The sequence below is a fragment of the Pagrus major genome, chromosome 8 (genome assembly GCF_040436345.1).
Source record: "Pagrus major chromosome 8, Pma_NU_1.0".
In the NCBI taxonomy this organism is placed as follows: domain Eukaryota; kingdom Metazoa; phylum Chordata; class Actinopteri; order Spariformes; family Sparidae; genus Pagrus; species Pagrus major.
The window spans coordinates 583324-608083 of NC_133222.1; the positions used below are offsets into that span (position 1 = coordinate 583324).

The window sequence follows — 24760 nt, forward strand, 5'->3', positions numbered from 1 at the left end:
ATAACCAAACGGACCTGGATCATTTTCACCAGAATGAAACTAAGTTCACACAACAACAACAAGACTCGACTTTAAATGTGTCCTGATGCAACAAGTCAAAATATCAATCACATTATTGTCAAATCACAAGATGGTGATGGAAGAGTCCAATCTGCCCATCAGAGAAGCTTTCTGATGAAGTTCTGACGGATTCATGATGAAGCTCTGACGAGCAGCAGAGAGGAAAACAAACGTCACATCATACATCTTGACCTACTTTCATCCTTCAGATACAAACACAACATCCTGTATTTGTTGATCTGACGGGTTTTCAGGGAGATCAATGATCCTGGTTGGTCCCACTGTCTCCGGCTGCTGGACGATCCAACAGAACATCACGTTTTCTGTTTGGATCACATAAAGTGTCTGGTTCCGTCCCCAGTGAACTAAAGTGTAATCTGTAGTAACGTTTGCTGTGAGCTGAAACTGACCCGTTCTAATTCAGAATGTCTGTCTGGTTTCTGTCGTTTGTTCCAGAAGGACAACAAAGTGGCTGCGTAGTCTGGACCGGAGAAGAATCTGCACGAGGTGGAACTTCTTCACGCTTCAATGGAAAACAAATAGTTTGAGTTTTGTTGACTAAAATTATGAAGATTGTCTACTAGTTGTATATTTGTCACCAGCACTGGGGTAGACTGCTCGAATACAACGATGGAAACAACAACAGCGCAGTTTATCAGAAAAAAAACATTTTAAAAAGTCCAAATCTCTTCAAAAGTAATTTCCAGGTGGCTGAAATGATTCTGTACAAATGTCATATTTCAGAGTAACTGTTTTGTTTTTCACTGAACGATGTTCGGCCCTTTCTAAACCTTCTTGATGATCTTTTGTTAGCTGTCGAGGGTCGTCCACACGAGTTGTTTGACTCACTGACATAGCTTTATTTGGGGGGGGGGGGGGGGGGGGGGGGTCCAGTCTAACGTAACTTCAGCACCAACCAGCCCGCAGGCCCAGTCACACCTTTCTAACATGTATTTTTCTACTCTAACATAGACTCTGATGCTGTTCTGTAGTCGGCCCGCTCACTGTCAGCTCTCCCACCTGTCTTCAGTCGCTGTGCTCGTGATTCTCACCTGAAATCACTTTTCAGCTTTCTGTTCTGTTCTTTTGTTAACGATGTAGGAAGGTTTCTTCACTAGGTGTCACAGTGTCACAGTAGAGTAGGGAGCTGCTGGTAGTCAACATGTACTCCACTGGTTTCTGTGGTAGATTTTACTCCCAGTCCACAAGCTGACTCGGTCTGGGACTCAGATGGATCATAGGTCAAAGTTCAGCCGCTTTCTTCTTTATCTCTTCACCTATTTTTCTGTGAGTTACTTTGTTCATGAGTCTCTGGCTTGTTTGCTTCAGTTAGTTAGCTGCAGAGTAAATCCACACAGACGAGGACGTAAACCTGTTTTAATGCACTCGAAGCTTCTCAGAGAGACGAGTGGAAGATTCAACGTGTCTGAAACACATGACGGGAAATAAATCCAATGACCAACATGTTAAAAAAGCAATTATTTATTTAGTTTTTTCTCTTTAATAACAAAGAAAAGTTCACTATGAATTTTCACATTAAACATGTTGATGCACGAGCTTTGTGTTCAGACATCAAGTCATCTGATGATCGTCAGATCTGTAGAAAAGCTGCACTGATTGGACAAAAAATGAAAATGATTAAAGAGTTTAAAAAAATAGTTAAAAAAACTCAGTAGTCCGACTCGTCTTCTGTGGCGGTCCCAACATCAGAACTTCCTGAAGGGACTGAAATAAAATGACAACGCAGAAAATGAAGACGTGTCTCACACGTCAGTCCAGCAGACAGCAGCGACCTGTGATACTAAAAATATGAACTTTATTTAAACTTTAACTTTATTAACAATAAAAACACAAAGTCAATTAAACAATCTGCAAAATGGAAACAAAAACAGGAAGAATAAACTTTTTCTTCCTACAGATAAAAAATCTGAATAAATGAAGTGGAATTATTATTATTATTAATATTAATAACGTTTCATCTTCATGTTGTTTTGTCTTGATCTGATTCACAACAAAGACGATTTGTTCATTTAACAAAGATATAAAGTAAAATAATCGTCCTTTATCACAAGTTTTAAATTAAATTCTGACAGAATAAATAAATAAATTTATCATCATGTGTTTTGTTTTTAGACACTTTGAATCTTCCACAGAGACGTTTGTGTTCATCCACTCAGTGTGTGTTTGGCTGTTTGTCGGGCTGCTTCATGAGACACACTAATTTATAAACACACACACACACACAGTCCACCGGCTCACAGGTAATCTGATCCACCTGGTCCAGTTCAGCTCCGCAGTCAACCTGATGCCACTAACGTTGTCCCACGGTGCTGCACAGCCCGCTAAAGCTACAGGAAGTGATGTCATCTATAGATAGAAAATAAAAGACTAGAAAAATGAGCTAGCTGCCTGCGTGTAGCAACATAGTGTTGTAGCAACACTCAGACGTACTCTGGAGGCTGTGACGGGTCGGGTCTGACGGGTCGGGTCTGACATCATTTAAGTACTTCAAACTCTTTCAGTGGTGTTTTGATCGGATTTGAAATGTAGAGTTGCACTTTTGCGAAGTTGATGAAGAAATCCTGCTGTTTTCTCATCATCTGTCCTGAGATTGTATCCAGCTAACAGACGCTGTGACGTCGTCACGGTAACCGACGCCCCGACAATGAACTAGTTCAAAATGATGAATATTGATCTCAGACCCGGGTCAAACTCATTTCATCAGAAGAGTTTGAAAAAAATTCACTTTGATTATGTTGCAGCTAATTTTCTTGTAGTTCTGGAAGTTCAGTGAAGATCTGTGTGGACCCGGGTCTGGTTCTGTAAAGATGTTTTAAATGATTTGTTTCTTGGCTTTGACTCCAGAATCACTAAATCCCCAAATAATTGTGAGAAGATGTCCGGCTGACATGCAGCGCTACTTTAAAGTACTGAAACGTGCTCAGGACGTGTAGAGAAAATGAGCTGCAGAACGACGACGTCACACCAGACGGACCTGACGGAACCAGAGAGCTGAGAAGTTGTTGTTTGATGCAGCTGCTGTTGAACTGAGTGTGAATCTGATGATAAACTGGACTGAACTGGTTCTTGAACTGGTTCTTGAACTGGTTCTTGAACTGGTTCTTGAACTGGTTTCCTCTTACTGAAGCTGTTCTTCTGCATTAAGGCTCTAAAACCAGCTGTTTAACCCGGCGGACAGTTTGAAGGAGCTTTGAGGAAACCTGAGTCGGACACAACAAGAAAACCTGCAGCGCCTCCAGAACACGTGAACTCCCAATCAATCAATATATTGATCAGTGATGACATAGTAGCGTTTTTATGATGTTAAACTGCAGAATTTACTGTTGAGTTAATCTGGATTAGAAAAAGTTTCCTGATTCATTGATCCAGAGTCATTGGAAGAAAGATTGAATTAATTAAAGGCAGTTTAATCAATTTTAGGCAGTTAATTGATTATAAATCATGAAGCTGATGCAAAACAAAGAACTTTCCAATATAATCATTTATAAATCTGATTATTAATTAGAAAATCAAATGTCATGTAATTGATTTGTCTAATTCAGATTGATCAGTGTGTTAGATGATAATGATAGATTAGTCTTCATATGTTCACATCCATCTTTGAGCCCATAAAGTCAGAGCTGATCAGCAGCTGAACAAAGCTTTTCTTGTTGTGTTGGACCTGCTGTGGTTCTGATCCAGGACACAGATCTGTTTTCTCAGCTCTGTTCTTTAGGGAACATTTCTGAAGGTCGTTCAGGGGATTTATCTGGAGTTCAGTGGTTCTCAGTTCTTCAGCTGTAAAGAAAAGTGGACATCAACAACATTTAAACGTCATTAAAGCTCCGGGCAGAGCCGGAGAACCAGCCGGGCTCGGACCGTCTCATCAACCGTTTGTGGTGATGAAATTGTTTAATAATTCTTTCTTTGCGAGTTGGATGTTTGCTTGACACCAGCCATGTCTTCAACTAAATATGAAGCTACAGCTGCTTAGCTTAGCTTAGCTTAGCTTAGCTTAGCATAAATACTAAACGGGGAGTGATAGCCTGGTTCTGGTAATCTCTACAAAAATGTAAAACCAGTGGACATGGCTCAGAGCCAGGCTAGTTGTTTGAGTCTTTATGCTAAGCTAAGCAGCTGCTGACTTTAGCTTCATGCTCACTGTACAGACAGAGTGGATCAGTGTGAACATTAACTCAGAACATTTAGCTGAATGTTTACAGACGTCGTCGTTTCTCTTCAGATGAGACGAATTAAATCTGATCTTTACGATGTTGCTGCTGTGTGACTCCAGCTCTGCCTGCAGGAAACAAACATGCTCATCAATACGTTAATATCATGTGATCAATGTCAGCTTGTTGGGTTTGGGGCCCGTTTCTGGTTCCTCTGAGGGGAGTCGAGAACCACTGACCTGTAAGAAGTGTTTGTGGGGGGTGGGGGGGTGTGTGTGCCTGGATATTTAAAGGAAGCCCTTCGGTTCTTCTTCATGTCAGATTTGGACCGGTGTTGTACACAAAGTCACACAACACTACATGACGCTCGTGTTTGTCAGTCGCCACAGCGTTCGGTGGAGAGAGATTTTTTGATAAAGGTTGTTGATGCAATAACTGAAGCGAGTGTTGGTTTGAGCGTCAGGAGGTGGAGAGCAGGCGCGCTTGTTTTCCACCTCTGGCTTCCTTTAACACTCTGTGGAGTCACAGCCACATGTTCTGTCTTTGAACCCAGCATGGCGTCCTCCTCTGTGGGCCTCAGTGGACTGGGCTTTTTATTAAGAGCAAATAATAAACCGTTGTTCATTACACTGTTGGCCTCGGTCTCCTCTGTACGCTTCACAATGTAGCTGACTGAAGACATTTAACTTCCTACAGCTGCTTCAACCTTCAGTCCAGTCCAAACATCTCAGAACACGACCTGCAGGACCAGAGGACGTGACCCAAACTCACACATCTGTACGTTTACCATCGGTGAATAAACCAGCTGTTCTCAGAGCAAAACAAGGTGTTTGAAGCTAGAAAGGTGGCAGGGTCCGCCACATATAAACAAAGTAAAACTATAAACTGTGTTGTCCTTTAAGGTCAGTTTGTTTATTCAGTCATGAAAACAAAGTTTGATTATTTAGTTTGTTTAGACAGAAAAAAAATCAGCCAATGAAAATCTTTGTCTGCTCATTAAAAAACTCCAGACTGCTCCTTTAACCTGAGTGAAGACTCATCAAAACAGATCTCAACAGCTGACATGAGCAGCATTTCATAAGCAGTTAGCAGCTAGCATTAGCAGCTAGCATTAGCAGTTAGCAGCTAGCATTAGCAGTTAGCAGCTAGCATTAGCAGTTAGCGGTTACACTGGCTGTCGTTTGTTTTGAGTGAATTCTAAAGGTCGTCCACTTTTACATAGTGCACCTTTACCTGATGATGTAACATGTCTGACTCATGTCTTCATTCACGCAGGATCACGTCCACGTTACGTAATGCTCCTGCAGATGTATTGGCACCATCAGGCCTCCGTACTCCCATCATACGCATTATCATTTCCATGTTACATAATGAAGCCGCGGGTCTGGACTGTTGGCACCTCTCGGCCTCCGTACGTCACTAGACGTGCCTGGTCGGTGCAGTGGGCGGGGCCTGCGGGGCGGGGCGGGGCCTGCGGGGCGGCAGCAGCCATTGGTCCAGCCGCTGTCACCGCCTCTGAGCGGTGCAGCAGCTCCATCCTGCCTCTTCATCTGCTCCTGAACGCCGCACGGAGACCAGTCCACCGCCGCCGAGGTCGGAACCAGTCAGCAGCCCGTCAGTCAGCCAGCAGCCAGTCAGTCAGCCAGCCAGCAGCAACATGGCGCTAACCGACGATCCCAACTACAGGAAGCTGGAGCAGTGGTACAAAGCCAACGCCGGCAGCCTGAACATGAGGGACATGTTCGAGCAGGACAAGGACCGGTTCACCAAGCTCAGGTGAGGAGCCGCGTGATGGTGGTGGTGAAGGAGGCAGGTGGGCGTGATGCCGACAGGTCGGTGTGCAGACATCAGCTCATTAACAGCTGACCGGGACGAGCCAGTGACGCTGCTGATCGTCATGTTCGATTGAGTATCAGCTCCTGAACAGCGCTGATCAATAATCTTCCTGTTGTCGTCACAAGGTCATCGATTCATAACACTTCGTCTCTGCTCGTATTTCCTGACCGAACACGCCCCCAGTGTTCTGGTTCAGACCTGCTCCCACAGGTCCGGTAACTCTTCCGCCTGTTCGTCTTAAATCGTTTGAACGGAGCGTGAACGGGCCTCCGGTACCGCCCCGCTAATGTTAGCCAGCCCGCTAGTGTTAGCCAGCCCGCTAATGTTAGCCAGCCCGCTAATGTTAGCCAGCCCGCTAGTGTTAGCCAGCCCGCTAATGTTAGCCAGCCCGCTAATGTTAGCCAGCCCGCTAGTGTTAGCCAGCCCGCTAATGTTAGCCAGCCCGCTAATGTTAGCCAGCTTGCTAATGTTAGCCAGCCCGCTAATGTTAGCCAGCCCGCTAATGTTAGCCAGCCCGCTAATGTCGCTGCGTCCATCATCGGACAGCGCTTTGGTTTCCGTGTAACAGGTTTTTCTCCTTGACGCTGAAACGTTGAATTAAACACTTTGACGGACAAACAACACAACTTCACTCTCCTGCATGATGACTAACGCTAACGCTAGCTAACACTTAATGTTAGTACGTAAAGTCGGTTATTGGACAAGGAGATAAAAAAACTGCTTAAAATGAGGATTTAAAGTTAAAGACAGCTAAATGTTCAGTCTGCTCGCTGCCAGCCTGCTGCCAGCTCACAGGCTGACATGTTGAATATCTAAAGATTAATCATGTTTCATATCTGCTCACGGCAGCTACAGACCAGCGAGCTAAAGCTAACTGAGAGCAACCTGAAGATGAGAACTGAGTCACTGCTGAATCAACCTGTTAGCACAGTGTTAGCTGGCTGTTCAATCACAAACAGTTCAGCCTGAACACGGTGTGTGTGTGTGTGTGTGTGAGGAGCCATGTTGGAGGCTGCATGTGTACGTGCTCTGCCACACGCCTCCTCTTCCTCCTCCTCCTCCTCCTCTTCCTCCTCCTCCTCCTCCTCTTCCTCCTCCTCCTCCTCTTCCTCCTCCTCCTCTTCCTCCTCCTCCTCCTCTTCCTCCTCTTCCTCTTCCTCTTCCTCTTCCTCCTCCTCCTCCTCCTCCTGTCAGACAGGAACAACTATAAGCTGTTACAACATTAATCACAGCGTCCGAGAAGAAAAACATCAGATGATCATGAAACATGTTGTTTATAATGTGACGTCTCTTTTTGTTCGACCAACAATCAGATGGACAATTAACTTAAATGCACTTTGACGTCTGAACAAACACACATTCATTCTTACTTTAATCAATTAATTGTCAAAATAATTTATGCTTCCTTTAATCCATCTGTCAGACAGCTGATGGAGGTCGTCTCCTCTTGTTTATCTGATGGGTCCGTCAGAACCGGTGTCAGTGTGACGGTGACGATAATCCTGATCACTACAGATGAAAGTTGATCTGGTGATGATCCAGTTCCTCATGAATCCTCCCAGTTTCTGTTCTCACACCTTCAGGAGAAACAAGAGAAACCGGCAGGAACTCACTGACCATCACTGTGTGGTAGAACCGGTTCTGATCCATCAATCTGATGTGTAGATAATCACAGACAGGTTCTGGAGGTGTTCGACCTGTCGGACCAGCAGATGTTTATTTACATGAATGAAGACGGATCAGAACCTCAGGAGGCTCAGAGGAGTCGATGTTCAGCGACAAACGTATTGATGCACGACAGCTTCATTAATCCGTCCACTTTCTTTATTAATCACTTAGTTTGGTCCATAAAATGTTGAATTACTGTCGGAGGAGGACACCAGAAAACCTTCACATTAACCAGCTGACAGCTCAAATAGATTAATGAATTATCAGAGTGGTTATTGATTGATCAGATAGCTGAACAGGATCAATGAATGTTTGCAGCTGTAGACTTTTATCATCCGTCTTCTGATGAAACGTCTCTTTGTGTCTCTGACAGCACGACTCTGGAGACAGACGATGGAGACGTCCTGCTCGACTTCTCCAAGAACCTCATCAACCAGGAAGTGCTGACCATGCTGCTGGCTATGGTAACACACACACACTCACACACTCACACTCACACACTCTCACACTCACTCACACTCACACACACTCACACTCTCACACTCACTCACACTCACACACACTCACACTCACACACTCACACTCACACACACACACTCACACACACACTCACACTCACACACACTCACACACTCTCACACACACTCACACTCACACTCACACACACACACACACACTCACACACTCACACACTCACACACACACTCACACTCACACACACACACACTCGGGGCCCTGCAGCTGAAGCCGTCTCCTCTAATCAACCTTAATCTTCTCGGATCAAACTAACGCAGCTTCTCTTAAATCCAATCTGATCATCTTGCTGCCAGATGTTGATCAGCTGTGACACTGTAAACACTGCGATCGATCAGAGGAACCATGCAGGAAGAAACAGCAGCTGTTAGTGAACACACCGTCTGTTTCATTGAACCAGTCACACAACATCACCAGACTCCATTAACAAATGTGGTGATTTTCAGAGTTGTTGAGTTAAAACAAACTTTATAACGTAGTGAAACTCTGTCTCTGACAGATTCTGAATCATTGTCTCCTTCTTGTAAATTCAGCATTAAATGAAAACAGTAAGTTGTGTGTTTCCTTGTAGAAAGTGTCAGTTTGTGGCAGCATGGCTGCACCAGCCTGTCTGCTTCTGTGTCTAAAGTGCTAAAGTCTGACCTGCCAACATTTAGCAGCTGTTTGAACACACTGTTTACACTGATTTCACCATTTACACTCAATTTATGAAAGAAGAAACATTTTATTGATGCTAAACATGTCACATTTTACAGATACACTAAACAGTAACCAGTATAGGCGACTTCTTTGTCCCCAGACTCCCTTAACAAATGTGTCAGTTTAGTGAGTTGTTGAGTTGGAGACACTTTATAAACTGTGTGAAACTCTGTCTCTGACTGATTCTGACTTATTTGTTCCTTCTTGTGAATTCAGCAAATGTTCTGCATGAACAAAACGAACCAGGTGACCAAACTACTGAGAACCAGAGTTAATGTCACGTCTGTACATGAAGACATTTACACATTGCTGCTTGTTTCCTTCGTTATCAGGATGTTGAACAATCTGCCTGTTGCCTCACTGTCCACTTCTCCTTCAGCTGCATGCTGGGAAATATTCAGATTATTTCTGTCAGCCAGTCTTTAGAAATTCACTCCAACAATGTTTTTGTTAGAGTTCCTGACTTCCTGATAAAACGAGTCCTGCTGCTCAAACACACAATGAACCAGGAAGATTTCAACACTTTATTTTGAAAGAGAAAACTCGTATCTGGACTCACAATCACAGCTGTGAGTGCTGCCATTGTTCAGCAGCGTTGTGTTAACATCTGTGGGAATGTGGTAACACAACTCGCAATACTTCCTCGTAACACTCACACACTGCTATCTGTGTGTCGGATAAGATGCTGATGTGTGTGTGTGTGTGTGTGTGTGTGTGTGTGTGTGTGTGTGTGTGTGTGTGTGTGTGTGTGTGCGCGTGCTCTCTATGTTCACAGGCCAAGTCGAGGGGAGTGGAGGAGGCCAGAGAGAAGATGTTCTCTGGAGAGAAGATCAACTTCACCGAGGTACTGAGGACAGATTTAACACATTAACACACCACCAGGCCCGGGACCCAGGTCCACTCTGTGGTGTCATCAGCAGGTCACCAGTGGTCCAGTTTCCCTCCAGTCCTGTTCTGTTCTGTCAGAAACCTTCAGGAGGTCCTGATGAGGTTTAAGATGGACTGAGACTCTTTGTCTGATGGGAGTTCGTCTCCAGCGTGAGGCTGGAGGTTGTTTTTACTGTACGAAGTGTTTTCAGGTCTTTAAAAGAACACTTTCAGTTTTCAGTCTTGGTGTGGCCCGGTTCAGGAGCAGGTTTAGGTCCAGTTCAGGAAGAGCTCATTAAAGTCTGGATCAAAATAATGAGTCTACATTCATTTGTTATTTCACACAGGTGGAAGAACAAGATCACAAAAAATATGTAAAAATCATCTCTGAAGTTACAAGTGATGACACACACACACACACACACACACACACACACACACACACACACGAAGGCTGATGATGTGTCCTGATGTTGACTCGTGTTCTTTATTAGGGCCCGAGCAGGGAACCTGCGAGGTCCCTATTGTAATTGCAATGATTATTATTATTATTATTATTATTATTTTATTCCTTCGTCCAAAATGATGGCATTTTTCACTGCCTGAATGTGAATGAAAAGTCGATTTTATTTGGCAAAGTCAGTGGGCTTGGCGAAAAATTTTATAATCTGTTGTCGTTGTGATTTTTCACCACTTGGTGGCGCTACAATCAAGGAAAGTGCGTTTTGGCTAATAACTCCCACATACTTTGTCGCACATTCAAAAACCTTATATCCACGCGTTCAGTGAATCGGGCTGAATCTCTTGATATAGGCCACGCCCATTTCCGCCTACGGTTTTTTATGCTAGCTCGCAAAATGTCGCAAACCTACTTTTTCGAACTCCTCCCAGGCAATTTCACCGATTTGCACGAAACTTTGCACACAGCATCAGGGGACCCTCATGACAAAAAGTTATTAAAAGAATTTTGGAATTCCAAACAATACTCAAGTTATTAAATAACAACTTCCTATAAAATCGGGTCAAAACAGGAAGTGTTGCATATCTTCACATTGCTTTGTCGAAATGACATGAAACTGAGGATACCACTTTCCCATGAGCCCATAAGGCTCTGTGCGAAATTGTGGTGGACGACCACTAGGTGGCGCTCTTTAAATTGAAGTATTTTATATCTCGACGTTGGTGGGTCGGATTAACACAAAACTTGGTACAATTCTTGCCACTGCCCTTCTGAGGACAGCTGACGAAGGTGTTATTGATCTGACACTAGGTGGCGCTCTGGTGGCAGTTTATTTTTAGATTTGGTACTGTGCCCACACCATAACACTTATGGATATGAAATTCATAGGGGTGGTAAAGACTGGCCCCTGTAACTCACACACCAAAGATGACCAACAGGTGGCGCTATTATCAACACAAAGCAGTTTTTGACCAATAACTCCCACATAATTTGTCAGACATTGTTAAACCTTATATCTACGTGTTCCCTGAATTCAGCTGAATTATATGATGTAGGCCACGCTCACGTTTGCGCTAAATTTCCATTCGCAAATGCGCAAAATGTCACAAACCTACATTTTCGAACTCCTCCCAGACAATTTCTCTGATTTGCACCAAACTTTGCACACAGCACCTGTGGACCCTCCTGACAAAAAGTTATTAAAAGAATTTTGATATTCCAAAGAATACTCAAGTTATTAAATAACAACTTCCTGTAGATTACAGTCAAAAGAGGAAGTGTTGCATATATCCACATTGGTGTGTCCAAATGACGTGAAACTCAGGACAGTACTTCCCCATGAGCCCCTAAGACTCTGTGCAAAATCTTGGCCCATGACCACTAGGTGGCGCTATTTAAATTGAAGTATTTTATATCTCGACATTGGTTGGTCGGATTAACACAAAACTTGGTACACTGATTGCCAATGGCCTCCTGAGGACAGCTGACGAAGGTGTTACCGATCTGACAATAGGTGGCGCTCTGGTGGCAATTTCATTTTATAATTGCCACTGTGCCCACACCATAACACTTATGGATATGCAACTGATTGGGGTGGTATAGACTGGCATCTGTAACTCACACACCAAAAATCACCAGCAGGTGGCGCTATTATCAACACAAAACCGTTTTTGGCTATCAGTTAAGACATGCGCGCACAATAACGGGGCAATGGGTCCGGGTAAGGAGCACGCCCCGACGGCAGCACGCCCCGACCCGCGTGGCCTGCGAGGGCCCGTTCATCGCTGCTTGCAGCTTTAATTAACATTATTATGACATGAAGTCGGATGAACTAACGTCTCCTGGGCAACGAGGCGTTCAATGTCTCCACAGTTTGTCCACAGACGTGCAGCAGCCTGTTTCTGTCAGACAACATGGCCGAAAAACCTGAACTGTGAAACACTGCACATATTCAGTGAGTGAGAGAGTGAGAGTGTGAGTGCGAGTGAGAGAGAGAGAGACTCACTCACTCAGGGAAACGGCGGTCATGATGCAGTGGTGTTGTGTAACAGCCTCCTCAGTGACATTCACACAGATTGATTAATGAATCATTATTCTGATTAATTGATAAGCGTCAACATTAATGACAAACAGCTGACTCACAGTGAGACCAGATGACTTCTTCTGTTGAGCGAACAGACGGAGACGTTCATGTTTCATGTAGCGCCATCGTCAGGTCAACATGTTCATGTGTTCACATCAGCCTCAGCTGCACTCTGTTTACTGATCATTAGCTAATGTTAGCATGCTAACAAGCTAAGCTAAGATGGTAAACATGGTGAACCTGCTAAACATCAGCATGTTAGCATGTTGATTAGCACTGAGCTCAAAGTTCAGCCTCACAGAGCTGCTGACTCAGTCTGATCACATGATCACATTATGAATTCATCCACTGTTAATCAACTAATCAATGAACTGTGTGTGTGTGTGTGTGTGTGTGTAGGGTCGCGCTGTGCTCCACATCGCTCTGCGTAATCGCTCCAACACGCCAATCAGCGTGGACGGTAAAGACGTGATGCCGGAGGTGAACCGCGTGCTGGACAAGATGAAGGCATTCTGTAAGGTACATACCGTGTGTGTGTGTGTGTGTGTGTGTGTGTTTGTGCGTGTGTGTTTGTGTGTGTGTGTGTGTGTGTGTGTGTGTGTGTGTGTGTCGTAAAGGTCGTGACCTTCTGCCTTCTGTTTGCAGAGAGTTCGTAGCGGCGAGTGGAAAGGCTTCAGTGGGAAAAGCATCAGTGACGTGGTGAACATCGGCATCGGGGGCTCCGACCTGGTGAGTGACCTGCTGGTTAAACACCTGAGGACTGTACTGTCACATTGTGATGTCATCACATGCTCTGGACTGCTCTTCTGATTGGCTGCAGGGTCATAATGTTTCTGAAAAAGTCAAATACTGTTCCTTTAAATGTTGGTTCAGGTGTTTCCTCGTCTTTGGATCAGACAGACCAGACGCTCAGCGGTGCACTGCTGCCCTCTGCTGTTTGTTATTAATGCTCCTGTTGACATTTATAAAGTCCAGCAATGTGCTGACGGTGCACAACGTAAAACTGTTTCTGCAGCTCTTCTAAAGCTCCCACAGCTGTGATGAAGCTGTAACCATAACTGTCATGTTGCGTTCAGGGTCCTCTGACGGTGACCGATGAAGCTGTAACCATAACTGTCATGTTGCGTTCAGGGTCCTCTGACGGTGACCGATGAAGCTGTAACTATAACTGTCGTGTTGCGTTCAGGGTCCTCTGACGGTGACCGATGAAGCTGTAACCATAACTGACTGTCGTGTTGCGTTCAGGGTCCTCTGACGGTGACCGATGAAGCTGTAACTATAACTGACTGTCGTGTTGCGTTCAGGGTCCTCTGACGGTGACTGATGAAGCTGTAACTATAACTGTCGTGTTGCGTTCAGGGTCCTCTGATGGTGACTGATGAAGCTGTAACTATAACTGTCGTGTTGCGTTCAGGGTCCTCTGACGGTGACCGATGAAGCTGTAACCATAACTGACTGTCATGTTGCGTTCAGGGTCCTCTGACGGTGACTGATGAAGCTGTAACTATAACTGTCATGTTGCGTTCAGGGTCCTCTGATGGTGACTGATGAAGCTGTAACTATAACTGACTGTCGTGTTGCGTTCAGGGTCCTCTGACGGTGACTGATGAAGCTGTAACTATAACTGTCGTGTTGCGTTCAGGGTCCTCTGACGGTGACTGATGAAGCTGTAACTATAACTGTCGTGTTGCGTTCAGGGTCCTCTGACGGTGACTGATGAAGCTGTAACTATAACTGTCGTGTTGCGTTCAGGGTCCTCTGATGGTGACGGAGGCTCTGAAGCCGTACTCAGCCGATGGACCAAACGTTTGGTTTGTGTCCAACATTGACGGGACTCACATGGCCAAGACTCTCGCTAAGCTCAACCCAGAGACCACACTCTTCATCATCGCCTCCAAGGTGAGCGCACACACACACACACACACACACACACACACACACACACACACTCACTGTACTTCCTGTTGAACTTATGAATCATAACTTATTGTTTGTTTTAATTTATCATAAAGTGTTTATGATTCTCAAGTCGTTATTTCCCATCATGTGAGCGCTGCAGGTGTGTTGCAGGTGTGTTGCAGGTGGGTTTCAGGTCTTGTCCACACGTACATGGTTATTTTTTAAACGTATGTTTTAAAATAAATTTCCCTCCACATCAACGGTATGAAAACACAAACGCAGGCTGTGAAGCGCACGCCAAAGCACCGGGGGCGATATAACTGCACTGTGAGCCTGAAGCTTCTGTCTGCACATGAACATCTTCCTCCTGCAGCAGCTTTACAAGAGAAACACCAGCGTCGTGTGTTTCAGTCCTGTTGTTTCTGTCTCGCCTTCCTCCAGACCTTCACCACCCAGGAGACCATCACCAACGCAGAGTCTGCCAAGGACTGGTTCCTGCAGACAGCCAATGACGTGAGTCCATTTGTTCCCTGACAGCTGATTGGACGACTGATCTGCTTGCAGCCACTGATGGAAACAGATTATATGACAGATGAACTAACAGTCTGATCCCGGTTGGATGTCAGGAAGCTTCTCATGGAACATCTGAACATGTTTAGTTTGTGTTTTTATCATATTTATACTCCCACTGTCTAACCCTGCTCTTCTTCTCCTCTCCTCTCCTTCTTCTTCTCCTCTCCTCTTCTTCTTCTCCTCTCCTCTTCTTCTCTTCTTCTTCTCCTCTCCTCTTCTTCTCCTCCTCTCCTCTTCTTCTTCTTCTTCTCCTCTTCTCTTCTTCTTCTCCTCTTCTCCTCTTCTCTTCTCCTCTTCTTCTCTTCTTCTTCTCCTTCTTCTTCTCCTCTTCTCTTCTTCTTCTCCTCTTCTCTTCTTCTCTTCTCCTCTTCTTCTCTTCTCCTCTTCTCCTTCTTCTTCTCCTCTTCTCTTCTTCTTCTCCTCTTCTCCTCTCCTTCTTCTTCTCCTCTCCTCTTCTTCTTCTTCTTCTCCTCTTTTCTTCTTCTTCTCCTCTTTTCTTCTCTTCTTCTTCTCCTCTCCTCTCCTCTTCTCCTCTCTTCTTCTTCTTCTCTTCTCCTTCTTATTCTCTTCTCCTTCTTCTTCTCCTTCTTCTTCTCCTCCTCTTCTTCTCTTCTTCTCCTCTCTTCTTCTTCTCCTCTTCTTCTTCTCTTCTCTTCCACAGAAATCTGCTGTGGCCAAACACTTTGTTGCTCTGTCCACCAACGCAGTAAGTGTCCATTTAATGTCTCCTGACTGATTTCAGCTGATTTCATCTACATGATCAATTATTATTATTATTATTATTATTTTTATTAGTATTGTGGAAGACAGTCAAGTTACATGAGTTAACTCCTCTCTCCTCCTCCTCCTCCTCCTCCAGGTCAAAGTGAAGGACTTTGGCATCGACACAGAGAACATGTTTGAGTTCTGGGATGTAAGTTTGTCTTGTTGTTATGATCAGACTGATGTGATGAGAATGTAATAACAATAACTAACTGTATAATGTTGTTGAACAAAACCAGCTGCAACTGACACCAGCTGACACCAGCTGACACCAGCTGACACCGACTGACACCAGCTGACACCAGCTGACACCGACTGACACCAGCTGACACCAGCTGACACCGACTGACACCAGCTGACACCGGCTGACACCGGCTGACACCGGCTGACACCAGCTGACACCGACTGACACCAGCTGACACCGACTGACACCAGCTGACACCGGCTGACACCGGCTGACACTTGCTGACACCTGCTGACACCGACTGACACCAGCTGACACCGACTGACACCAGCTGACACCAGCTGACACCAGCTGACACCTGCTGACACCAGCTGACACCAGCTGACACCGACTGACACCAGCTGACACCAGCTGACACCGACTGACACCGACTGACACCAGCTGACACCAGCTGACACCGACTGACTCCTGGTCTGGACGGACCGACTGACTCCTGGTCTGGACTGCAGACCTGCTGGGTTCTGCAGTGATGCTCTATGTGTGCTCTGATTGGCTCTGACTGTGTGATGTCATGTTTGCTCCTCCTCAGTGGGTTGGAGGTCGTTACTCACTGTGGTCGGCCATCGGTCTGTCCATCGCTCTGCACATAGGTACGTCTGCTGTGACCTCTGACCTCCAGACCACAGCTGGGTATCGATTAGTGATTATTGATGAGTGATCACATTGATTTGATGTTATTGAGTCAGCAGCGGATCAAAACTGGACCTGCCTCAGATTTTTACCAAAACATTTGACAAACATGTTGATGAGCAGCTGTGTCCAGCTGTGGTTGGAGCTTCACACATTGTCTTCATGACGTCGTCCTGCAGCAGGTGACCCGGTGTCACGTGACCCGGTGTCACGGTGCTGATGGACATAAAACATGAGGCCAAACTCAGAGTCATTCTTTATATTCATGAACTCAGCTGTCAGTCATCAGAGAAACTCAGTGACTGATGATGATGTCATCTGTTAGTCACAGCACGTCTTTAAACGGCTGAAGAACAGCTAACAGCTAACTGCTAACAGCTAACAGCTCATTCAGCTCGTGATGAGTGGAGGCAGATCCAGACAGAACCAACCTGAGGATGATAACAGGACTGACAGAACCATGAATATAAAGCTGTTAGTTCTGAATATATAATGAGTCGAGTCAGTTTCCTCTTGTTTTGTGTCTGATGAGTTATTGATCGTCTGTTCTGAACTCATATTTTCAAACTCACTTATTTATTTCTGCCTTCAGATACTTTCCTTCACTTGTTTCTGTTTTCATTTTGTAGTCACATGACCTCTGACGTGTGTGTGTGTGTGTGTGTGTGTGTGTGTGTGTGTGTGTGTGTGTGTGTGTGTGTGTGTGTGTGTGTGTGTGTTTCAGGCTTTGAGAACTTCGAGCAGCTTCTTGCAGGAGCTCACTGGATGGTATGAGAATATTTATTAAACTGTTCTATATTAAAACATGAATCTGTTTGGTTCAAACTTCATCAGTGAGTTTGTTTGTTGTCAGGAGTTAATAATAGATGAATATTTATTAAAAGTATAATAATGTTCTTAAATGAGGAGCTGACCTTCAGTTCCTGCAGCTGATCCAGGTCGTGTTCATTTAATTGGATCATTAGAATCTTTAAACAGCTGTGACATAGTTAAATAACTGCAGGTCGACTCGTCTCGCCCGTTTCTCATCACACTTTGTTAAATTTAACTGTGAACCTGCTGAAACTGTAAAATAAGAGCAGAAATAAGATAAAGGATGGGACTATATGTTTCTGTACAGACATGAAACAGCGAACTCTTCTGTGTCGCTGACGCGCCGTCTCCTCTCTTCTCTGCAGGACAACCATTTCCGCAGCGCCCCTCTGGATCAGAACGTCCCGGTCCTGCTGGCTGTTCTGGGCGTCTGGTACATCAACTTCTTCCAGGCTGAGACTCACGCCATGCTGCCCTACGACCAGTACATGCACCGCTTTGCCGCCTACTTCCAACAGGTCAGTGTGACGGGGGGGAGGAGGGGGGAGAGACCATCTGTTCAGAGGGAACAGACGCTGCTGCAGGATGACATCATCACAGAAATATCATCCACTGACATCATCACATGACAGGAAGTGTCTGATGAACACACTCCAGTGTTTTCCGTCAGATCACATCAGACACACAGTTCTCCTTCTTCATCTTTTTAACTTCAGCCTCACAGATTTGGAAAGATTTTAATCTCCACTTGAGTTTAGAGCTGCAGCTAAGTTATTTTTGTAATGGATTACTCTCGACGATAAAACTTTATTCAGTTAAATAAAACGCTTCCTGAAGTTATAATCAGCATCTGTGACATCACTGTGACCATGTGATCTGTCTGTGTGGTCGTCAGGGCGACATGGAGTCCAACGGGAAGTACATCACCAAAGATGGCACTCGTGTCAACTACCACACCGGACCAATCGTGTGGGGCGAGCCCGGGACCAACGGACAGCACGCCTTCTACCAGCTGATCCACCAAGGTGACATCATCCTCATCAGTCTGCCCCTGTGGGACAGTCCCACATTAACAGTCCCTAATTAAAGTTTGTCCTGTAGAGCAACATGAGGACCAGACTGCTTTAAATAGATACATATAAACTATTATTTATTATGAAGCTCCATGTCATCATTAATGATGTGTATTGATCAGTGAGGGTCAACTGTTTGTTGTTTCCTCGTCAGGAACCCGTATGATTCCTGCTGACTTCCTCATTCCTGCTCAGTCTCAGCATCCAATCAGAGACAACCTCCATCACAAGGTAACGCCCGCTGTGCGTTCATCACATAAAACAGATGAACTGTTAACGCTCAGCTGCTCCGCGTTTTCAACAAACCATTACATCGTTTTCTACTGAGTTAGTCAGTGAAGGTTCTGGTGGAGCGTTTCCTGTGCTGCATGTTTAACAGTGGGTCCAGTCCAGGTCCAGTCCTCCAGCTCACCTTCAGCACCGCTTCATTAACACCAGAACACTGTGTGGTTTAAGTCAGTTAATTTTATTCAAGCAACTTGATTATTTTGCTCAATCCCTTTTTTAAAGAGGCAGACATTTTAAAGGTTGAACCTCCTCAGTAAGTCTAAAACTAATACTGGATCACAGTTTAAACTGGACTTTAAAGATTTCCCAACAGAATTAAATAATCAAGCTGCTGTTGTAAAATACTTTCTCTGTAAAGAAGAGGTTAAAATGTAAAGGACAGTCTGTCAGAACATTGAAACGATGATCTGTTGATCTTCACTGATCCACGTGTGACGTCTGACAGTGACGCCTTTAATTAAACAGTCAGATTATTCTTCTGTCCTGTCTGATGGATTCACAGATCTGCTCCTGTGTGTAATGTATAAAACACGTCTATATGAAGGTGTGTGAGCTGCTCGCTGTGTGTTTCAGATCCTGGTGGCGAACTTCTTGGCTCAGACAGAAGCTCTGATGAAAGGAAAAACTGCAGCCGAGGCTCGTAAAGAGCTGGAGGCCGGAGGCCTGAAGGGAGACGCTGTGGAGAAGCTGCTGCCTCACAAAGTAAGTCGCAGTCCGACGGTCACGTCACGCTTCAGTTCGTCTCGACATCGTGTTGTTCACTGTGACGTCTCAGAAACAGTCCGACCTGCTGCTGTGTGGACATGAACGTCTTTTCTTTTAACGACTCGTCAGTTGAACAGTGAGACGATTCTGACATCAAACTCAACACGTTCACTGTTCAGATGAGGAGGCAGACATTTCTGTCCACAGGAAGGAGGTCAAAGGTCAAACAGCTTCCTGGTTAGAGTTAATTATGACTCACTGATGTGAGTCTGGTGTGTTTGTTACTGGTTTAAACGCAGAGTTTCATTCTCTGATTTCTTCTTCTGTTTCCATTTAAAGGTTTTTGAGGGAAACAAGCCGAGTAACTCGATCGTTTTCAAGAAGCTCAGCCCGTTCATACTGGGAGCACTGGTCGGTGAGTACCACGACACGTGTTAGCATGAGGCAGCTGCTGATAATCATCTGTTTAAATGTTCATCTTTAATAAGGAGATGATCATAACAAGATATTTAAGAAAAATACATTTTCAACTCATTAATATTTAAATATTTTATTCAATGATTTTCTCTGTAAACAAAAAAGCAAATGTAACAAGAAACAAAGTATGAATGTATTAACAATAATAAACAGTCTGTCAATAGTTGTTACAGTCTGCAACAGGCTAAATGCTGTCACTGTCGTTACAGACTACTGTTGTTACGCAACTGTAACAGACGCCTGAAGCCTGTCGTTACAGTCGCCTGCCGTTACAGTCGCCTGCCGTTACAGTCGCCTGCCGTTACAGTCGCCTAACAACAGACGCCTGAAGCCTGCCGTTACAGTCGCCTAACAACAGATGACTGTAACGCCTGGCGACTGTAACGACAGGCTTCAGGCGTCTGTTGTTACAGTTGCGTAACAACAGTTGACTGTAACGCCGTGGTACACGACTAGTTAACGCCTGTCGTTACAGTCGCGTGTAACGACAGGCTTCAGGCGTCTGTTGTTACAGTTGCGTAACAACAGGTTTCAGGTGTTACGTGACTAATGACAGGCAGCTGTAACGACAGATGACGGTATGTGGTACGCGACTAGTTAACATCTGTCGTTCGTGTCGTTACGGATGCCTGTTGTTACAGTCACGTTACGTCTGCCGTTACAGACTACTGTTGTTACACAACTGTAACAACAGACGCCTGAAGCCTGTCGTTACAGGCAACTGTAACGTATGTGTTACGCGACTAGTTAACGCATGTCGCTACAGTCGACAAGGTGTCTGTAACGACAGGTTTCAGGCATCACGCAACTCCAACGACTGTTACAGACTAACAGAGTGTCACAACTGTTATTACAACCTGTGACAGCAGACTAACGACAGGAAATCAGATGTACAGCAGGTGTGATGGGATATAAGGAGGACTGGAACGTAGCTCTAATAAATCATGTGATTTCTTTTCTTTCAGCCATGTATGAGCACAAGATCTTTGTGCAGGGCGTCATGTGGGACATCAACAGCTACGACCAGTGGGGGTGAGTGTCTCCTTTCAACGACCATCTTCATCTGAGAAGAATCTTAAAGGAACAGTTCACCCAAAACAGAAAATTCAGTCATTATGTCCTCCCCCCCTGCTGATAGAAAGTCAGGTGACACCTGAGCCGGGGTGAGGAGATAACCACTGAATGAACTGTTCCTTTAACTCAAGGTTACTAGGTTTTTGTCAGTCATGCATGAAGCTTGGCTGTGACTCAGGAGGTGTCAGGGTGGTGCAGATTACCAACATCAGTAAATAACGACTTCCTGTTTCCTGCTCGCAGCGTTGAACTGGGAAAGCAGCTGGCGAAGAAGATCGAGCCGGAGCTGAAGGACGACTCCGACGTCACCTCCCACGACTCGTCCACCAACGGACTCATCAGCTTCCTGAAGAAGAACTTCGCCTGAATCCTCCTCCCGCCACGTAGTCCTCTCTCATTGGCTGAAACTCTGTCGGTGTGACCCGCGAGAATGAGCACTTTATGTTTGTTGATGTGAGACTTCACATGTAGACGTGTTTGATGAAAAGGGAAAATGTACCTGAGGACGAAGAGAAATGTGCAGATGTTACTGTAGGTGACAGCACTGACTTTCAAAATAAAAGTCCTGTTTGTCACTGAATCCTGGTGTCTTATTTTGTTGATCACATATGGGAGGAGGAAACATTCAGCTGAGCTGCTCTTTAAGGCTGAAGTTAGTCATGTGACTGAAGCTGTGCTCCTCTTTAACATCACACATTCATCACTGTCTGTTTAAAGTTCCTCAAAGAAGCTGAGACAAACACACGACTGTTACTAACTTATTATTATATAGGTGCAGATATGAAAGTCCATTGAAACTATTATTATTATTATTATGGACCAAAAATATTCACAAAACACAGACTAAACATTCAGATGTGTCAGAATAAACAAGTGACACCCAAATATCCTGGACGGATCGAGGAGTGTAAATGATTTTTTTATGAATAGATTATGAAAATGGTTCTGGATTATATTGTTGATCAACTAATTGATTGAACAGGTTTGTAGAATCTAGAGGTGAATCATTCAGCCGGTTAATCAAAGAGCTGATCAACAGAAGAGAAACGATCAGACTGTCGATTGATCTTCAGTCTCAGCTCTTCTGTGTTCAGTCACTGAATCTGTAGTTTAATTTGTTGCTTGAACAAAACCAACATTTGAAGACATTTCACTTCCTGTTTACACATTATTGATTCTTACAGTATTGATTAACTGCAGCCCTGGAACGGTGGAAATGATCACATTAAATGTACTGAAAGAAACTTAAGTAGATTTACTCAAGTACTGTAGCAGAATTTTGAGGTTCTGGTCCTTCACGGGAGTATTTCCATTTCCTACTAAATACTCGACTACATCTCCGGGGAAATATTGTAGTTTTTACTTCAGTACAGTGACTTAAAAACTTTAGTTACTTTACAGATTTAGGTTCAATTAACTAACTCTATAAAAAGTATTATTATAGATTAATGTACCCAGCAGTGATGAGTAATTAAAATGAGGACTGGGGTAAAAAAGTAACCAGTCGCTCGTTACAATCTGAATGAGGTTTTCATGTTTTTAGAAAAAGAATTGCGTTGCTGAATCGGCTGCAGTCAGATTACATTATTTCGTTTACTATAAATAACACAGCAGTCGCTCACATCCAGAACTGTAAGATCTTTGGGTGTAAAATATATTCAACTTGAAGAAAGTCTGCACACTGTTGCTCCTGTGATGTCAATTTACAGGCACATTACTGTGAAACATTACTTGAGATCTTGTGGATGTGCCAGTTAACGACAGTGTGCAGACTTGTTTCAGCAGAGACAGCAGCCTCTGAACAATCTGACATGATGGAAAACATGTAATTACAACGTCACATGATGCGCTGGAGCCTCAGAACACTTTGTCCTATAAGTTTACACTGGATACATTTTTGAGCGTCACAACAAAAACGACTTGTTTGACCGTCAGACGGTCATTCAGTCTGATAACATGAAAGTCAGCTGCTCAGAAGCTTCTAGTGCATACGATCTGACACCAGAACATCAGGACGATCTGACACCAGAACATCAGGACGATCTGACACCAGAACATCAGGACGATCTGACACCAGAACATCAGGACGATCTGACACCAGAACATCAGGACGATCTGACACGAGGCTCCAGCTCCACGGCACAGAGCTCCTCATGAAGACCCACCTGTAACGTCTTCTCTTCAGGACGGATCTTCTCTTCACCGTCTCCACGCAGCGATCACGTCCACACATCTGGAACTGCAGCTCTGAAAAACACAACACACATTCATTTTAAAGATCTTCTCTTCATAAACAATCTGATGTCTGTGTGATGAGACTGTGCTGTCAGTGTCGTCATCACTTAATGTTCCTGCAGGTTCTCTGACAGCACACACACACACACACACACACACACACACACACACACACACACACACACACACACACACACTGTCAGGCCTGTACCCAGGGGTGTAAGGTAACTAAGTACATTTCCTCGAGTACTGTACTACAGTACACATTTGACACACTTGTACTTCACATGAGTATTTCAGTGTAATTAAACTTCATCAAGCAGAAGCAGAAGCAGTAAAATGACACATACACATCAATGCAGCAGGAATATTAATCCACAAACATCAGACAGAAAAACTCTGACAGGAACAGATTACTGCAGCATGAGTACTTTTACTTTGAGTACTTTAAGTATAATTGACTGATAATACTTCCAGACTTTGACTTCAGGAAGGTTTTGAATGCAGGACTTCAGCTTGTAATGGAGTATTTTTACTCAGTGTGCTTTTAGTACTTAAGTGCAGTACCGGATGTGAGTACTGATCAATAATCAATACAGTTACATGCTGACAGTTGTAATACTCACTGGTCGGTCTTCATCATGGAGGGTGAACGCGGCTCTTCGTCATCATCGCCACCTGGGCTCGCACTGCAGCAGCTGTTAGCTGTTAGCACCGCTAGTGCTAGCACCGCTAGTGCTAACAGCAGGAGCGCCTGCTTCTTGCTGCTCGTTAGTGATGTCGTCATCAGTAATGGCCGCCGTGAAAAAGCGCGTCACGCTTGGTAGTTGTGCCACAAACTGTGAGTTTTCCTCCCGCTGCCTCCGTTTTTCTGCCCCGCTGGAAACTTGCTTCATGTTGGTTTGTACAGCGCGCCAACCGGTTTGTTTAGCTACTGACTTCCTCAATCATTCTGCACATGCGCAGTAAGATGGAATAGTCCAATGTAGGGGACTGAAGGGGGGTCCTGGGACTCTCGGAGTGGATTCAGCTTTGTGACGATGTTTTAGTGAATGGATTTTTTTGTTAAAACATAATAAATTAGCGAAAAGTAGAATTAAACTTTATTAATCAGAAGTCTGTGAGGAGTTTTATCTGGCTCTTGGTAGCTTTGGGCTGAAGGCTGATGGTAGCTCCCCCTCTGCCGACATCTGGATTAAAATCCTCCAAAAGGCTCCAACATCATGATGTCTCGATCCAGGGCTGCGTCCCCCGCATGGATCTATAATAAGACCTATAAGATCTATCTATCTATCTATCTATCTATCTATCTATCTATCTATCTATCTATCTATCTATCTATCTATAAGATCTATAATAAGAATAATAATTATATAACTTATTATATAATAAGTTATATAATAGATCCATGTTCGGAGGCGTCCCCCGCTGTTAAATGGGACGGACCAGCCTTCGGCGCATTTCCTGGTTGCGTCACCAGATGTTCCCGCCCCTTACCCTTACGTCACGATTTCTGCCGCCCAGGCCCGCGAAAGTGACGATCTACATCATAGACACTCACTCTGGCTGTGGATATCTAGTGTGATATATATATACATATATATGTAT

The 24760-nt window shown here is 44.5% G+C and overlaps 1 protein-coding gene across 1 annotated transcript; it reads left to right on the plus strand.

Moving 5' to 3' along the window:
* Positions 1-4928: 4928 nt before the first annotated feature.
* Positions 4929-21497, plus strand: gpia (glucose-6-phosphate isomerase a). Its single transcript, XM_073472261.1, has 19 exons — positions 4929-5009; positions 5508-6008; positions 8110-8200; positions 9745-9813; positions 12779-12898; positions 13025-13108; positions 14132-14278; positions 14720-14791; positions 15513-15557; positions 15711-15764; positions 16387-16447; positions 17212-17255; positions 17666-17818; positions 18196-18325; positions 18528-18604; positions 19235-19363; positions 19706-19781; positions 20809-20875; positions 21161-21497. The coding sequence occupies exons 2-19, from the start codon at positions 5890-5892 to the stop codon at positions 21282-21284; spliced, it is 1662 nt and encodes a 553-aa protein (XP_073328362.1). The 5' UTR covers positions 4929-5009; positions 5508-5889; the 3' UTR covers positions 21285-21497.
* The last annotated feature ends 3263 nt before the right edge of the window (positions 21498-24760 follow it).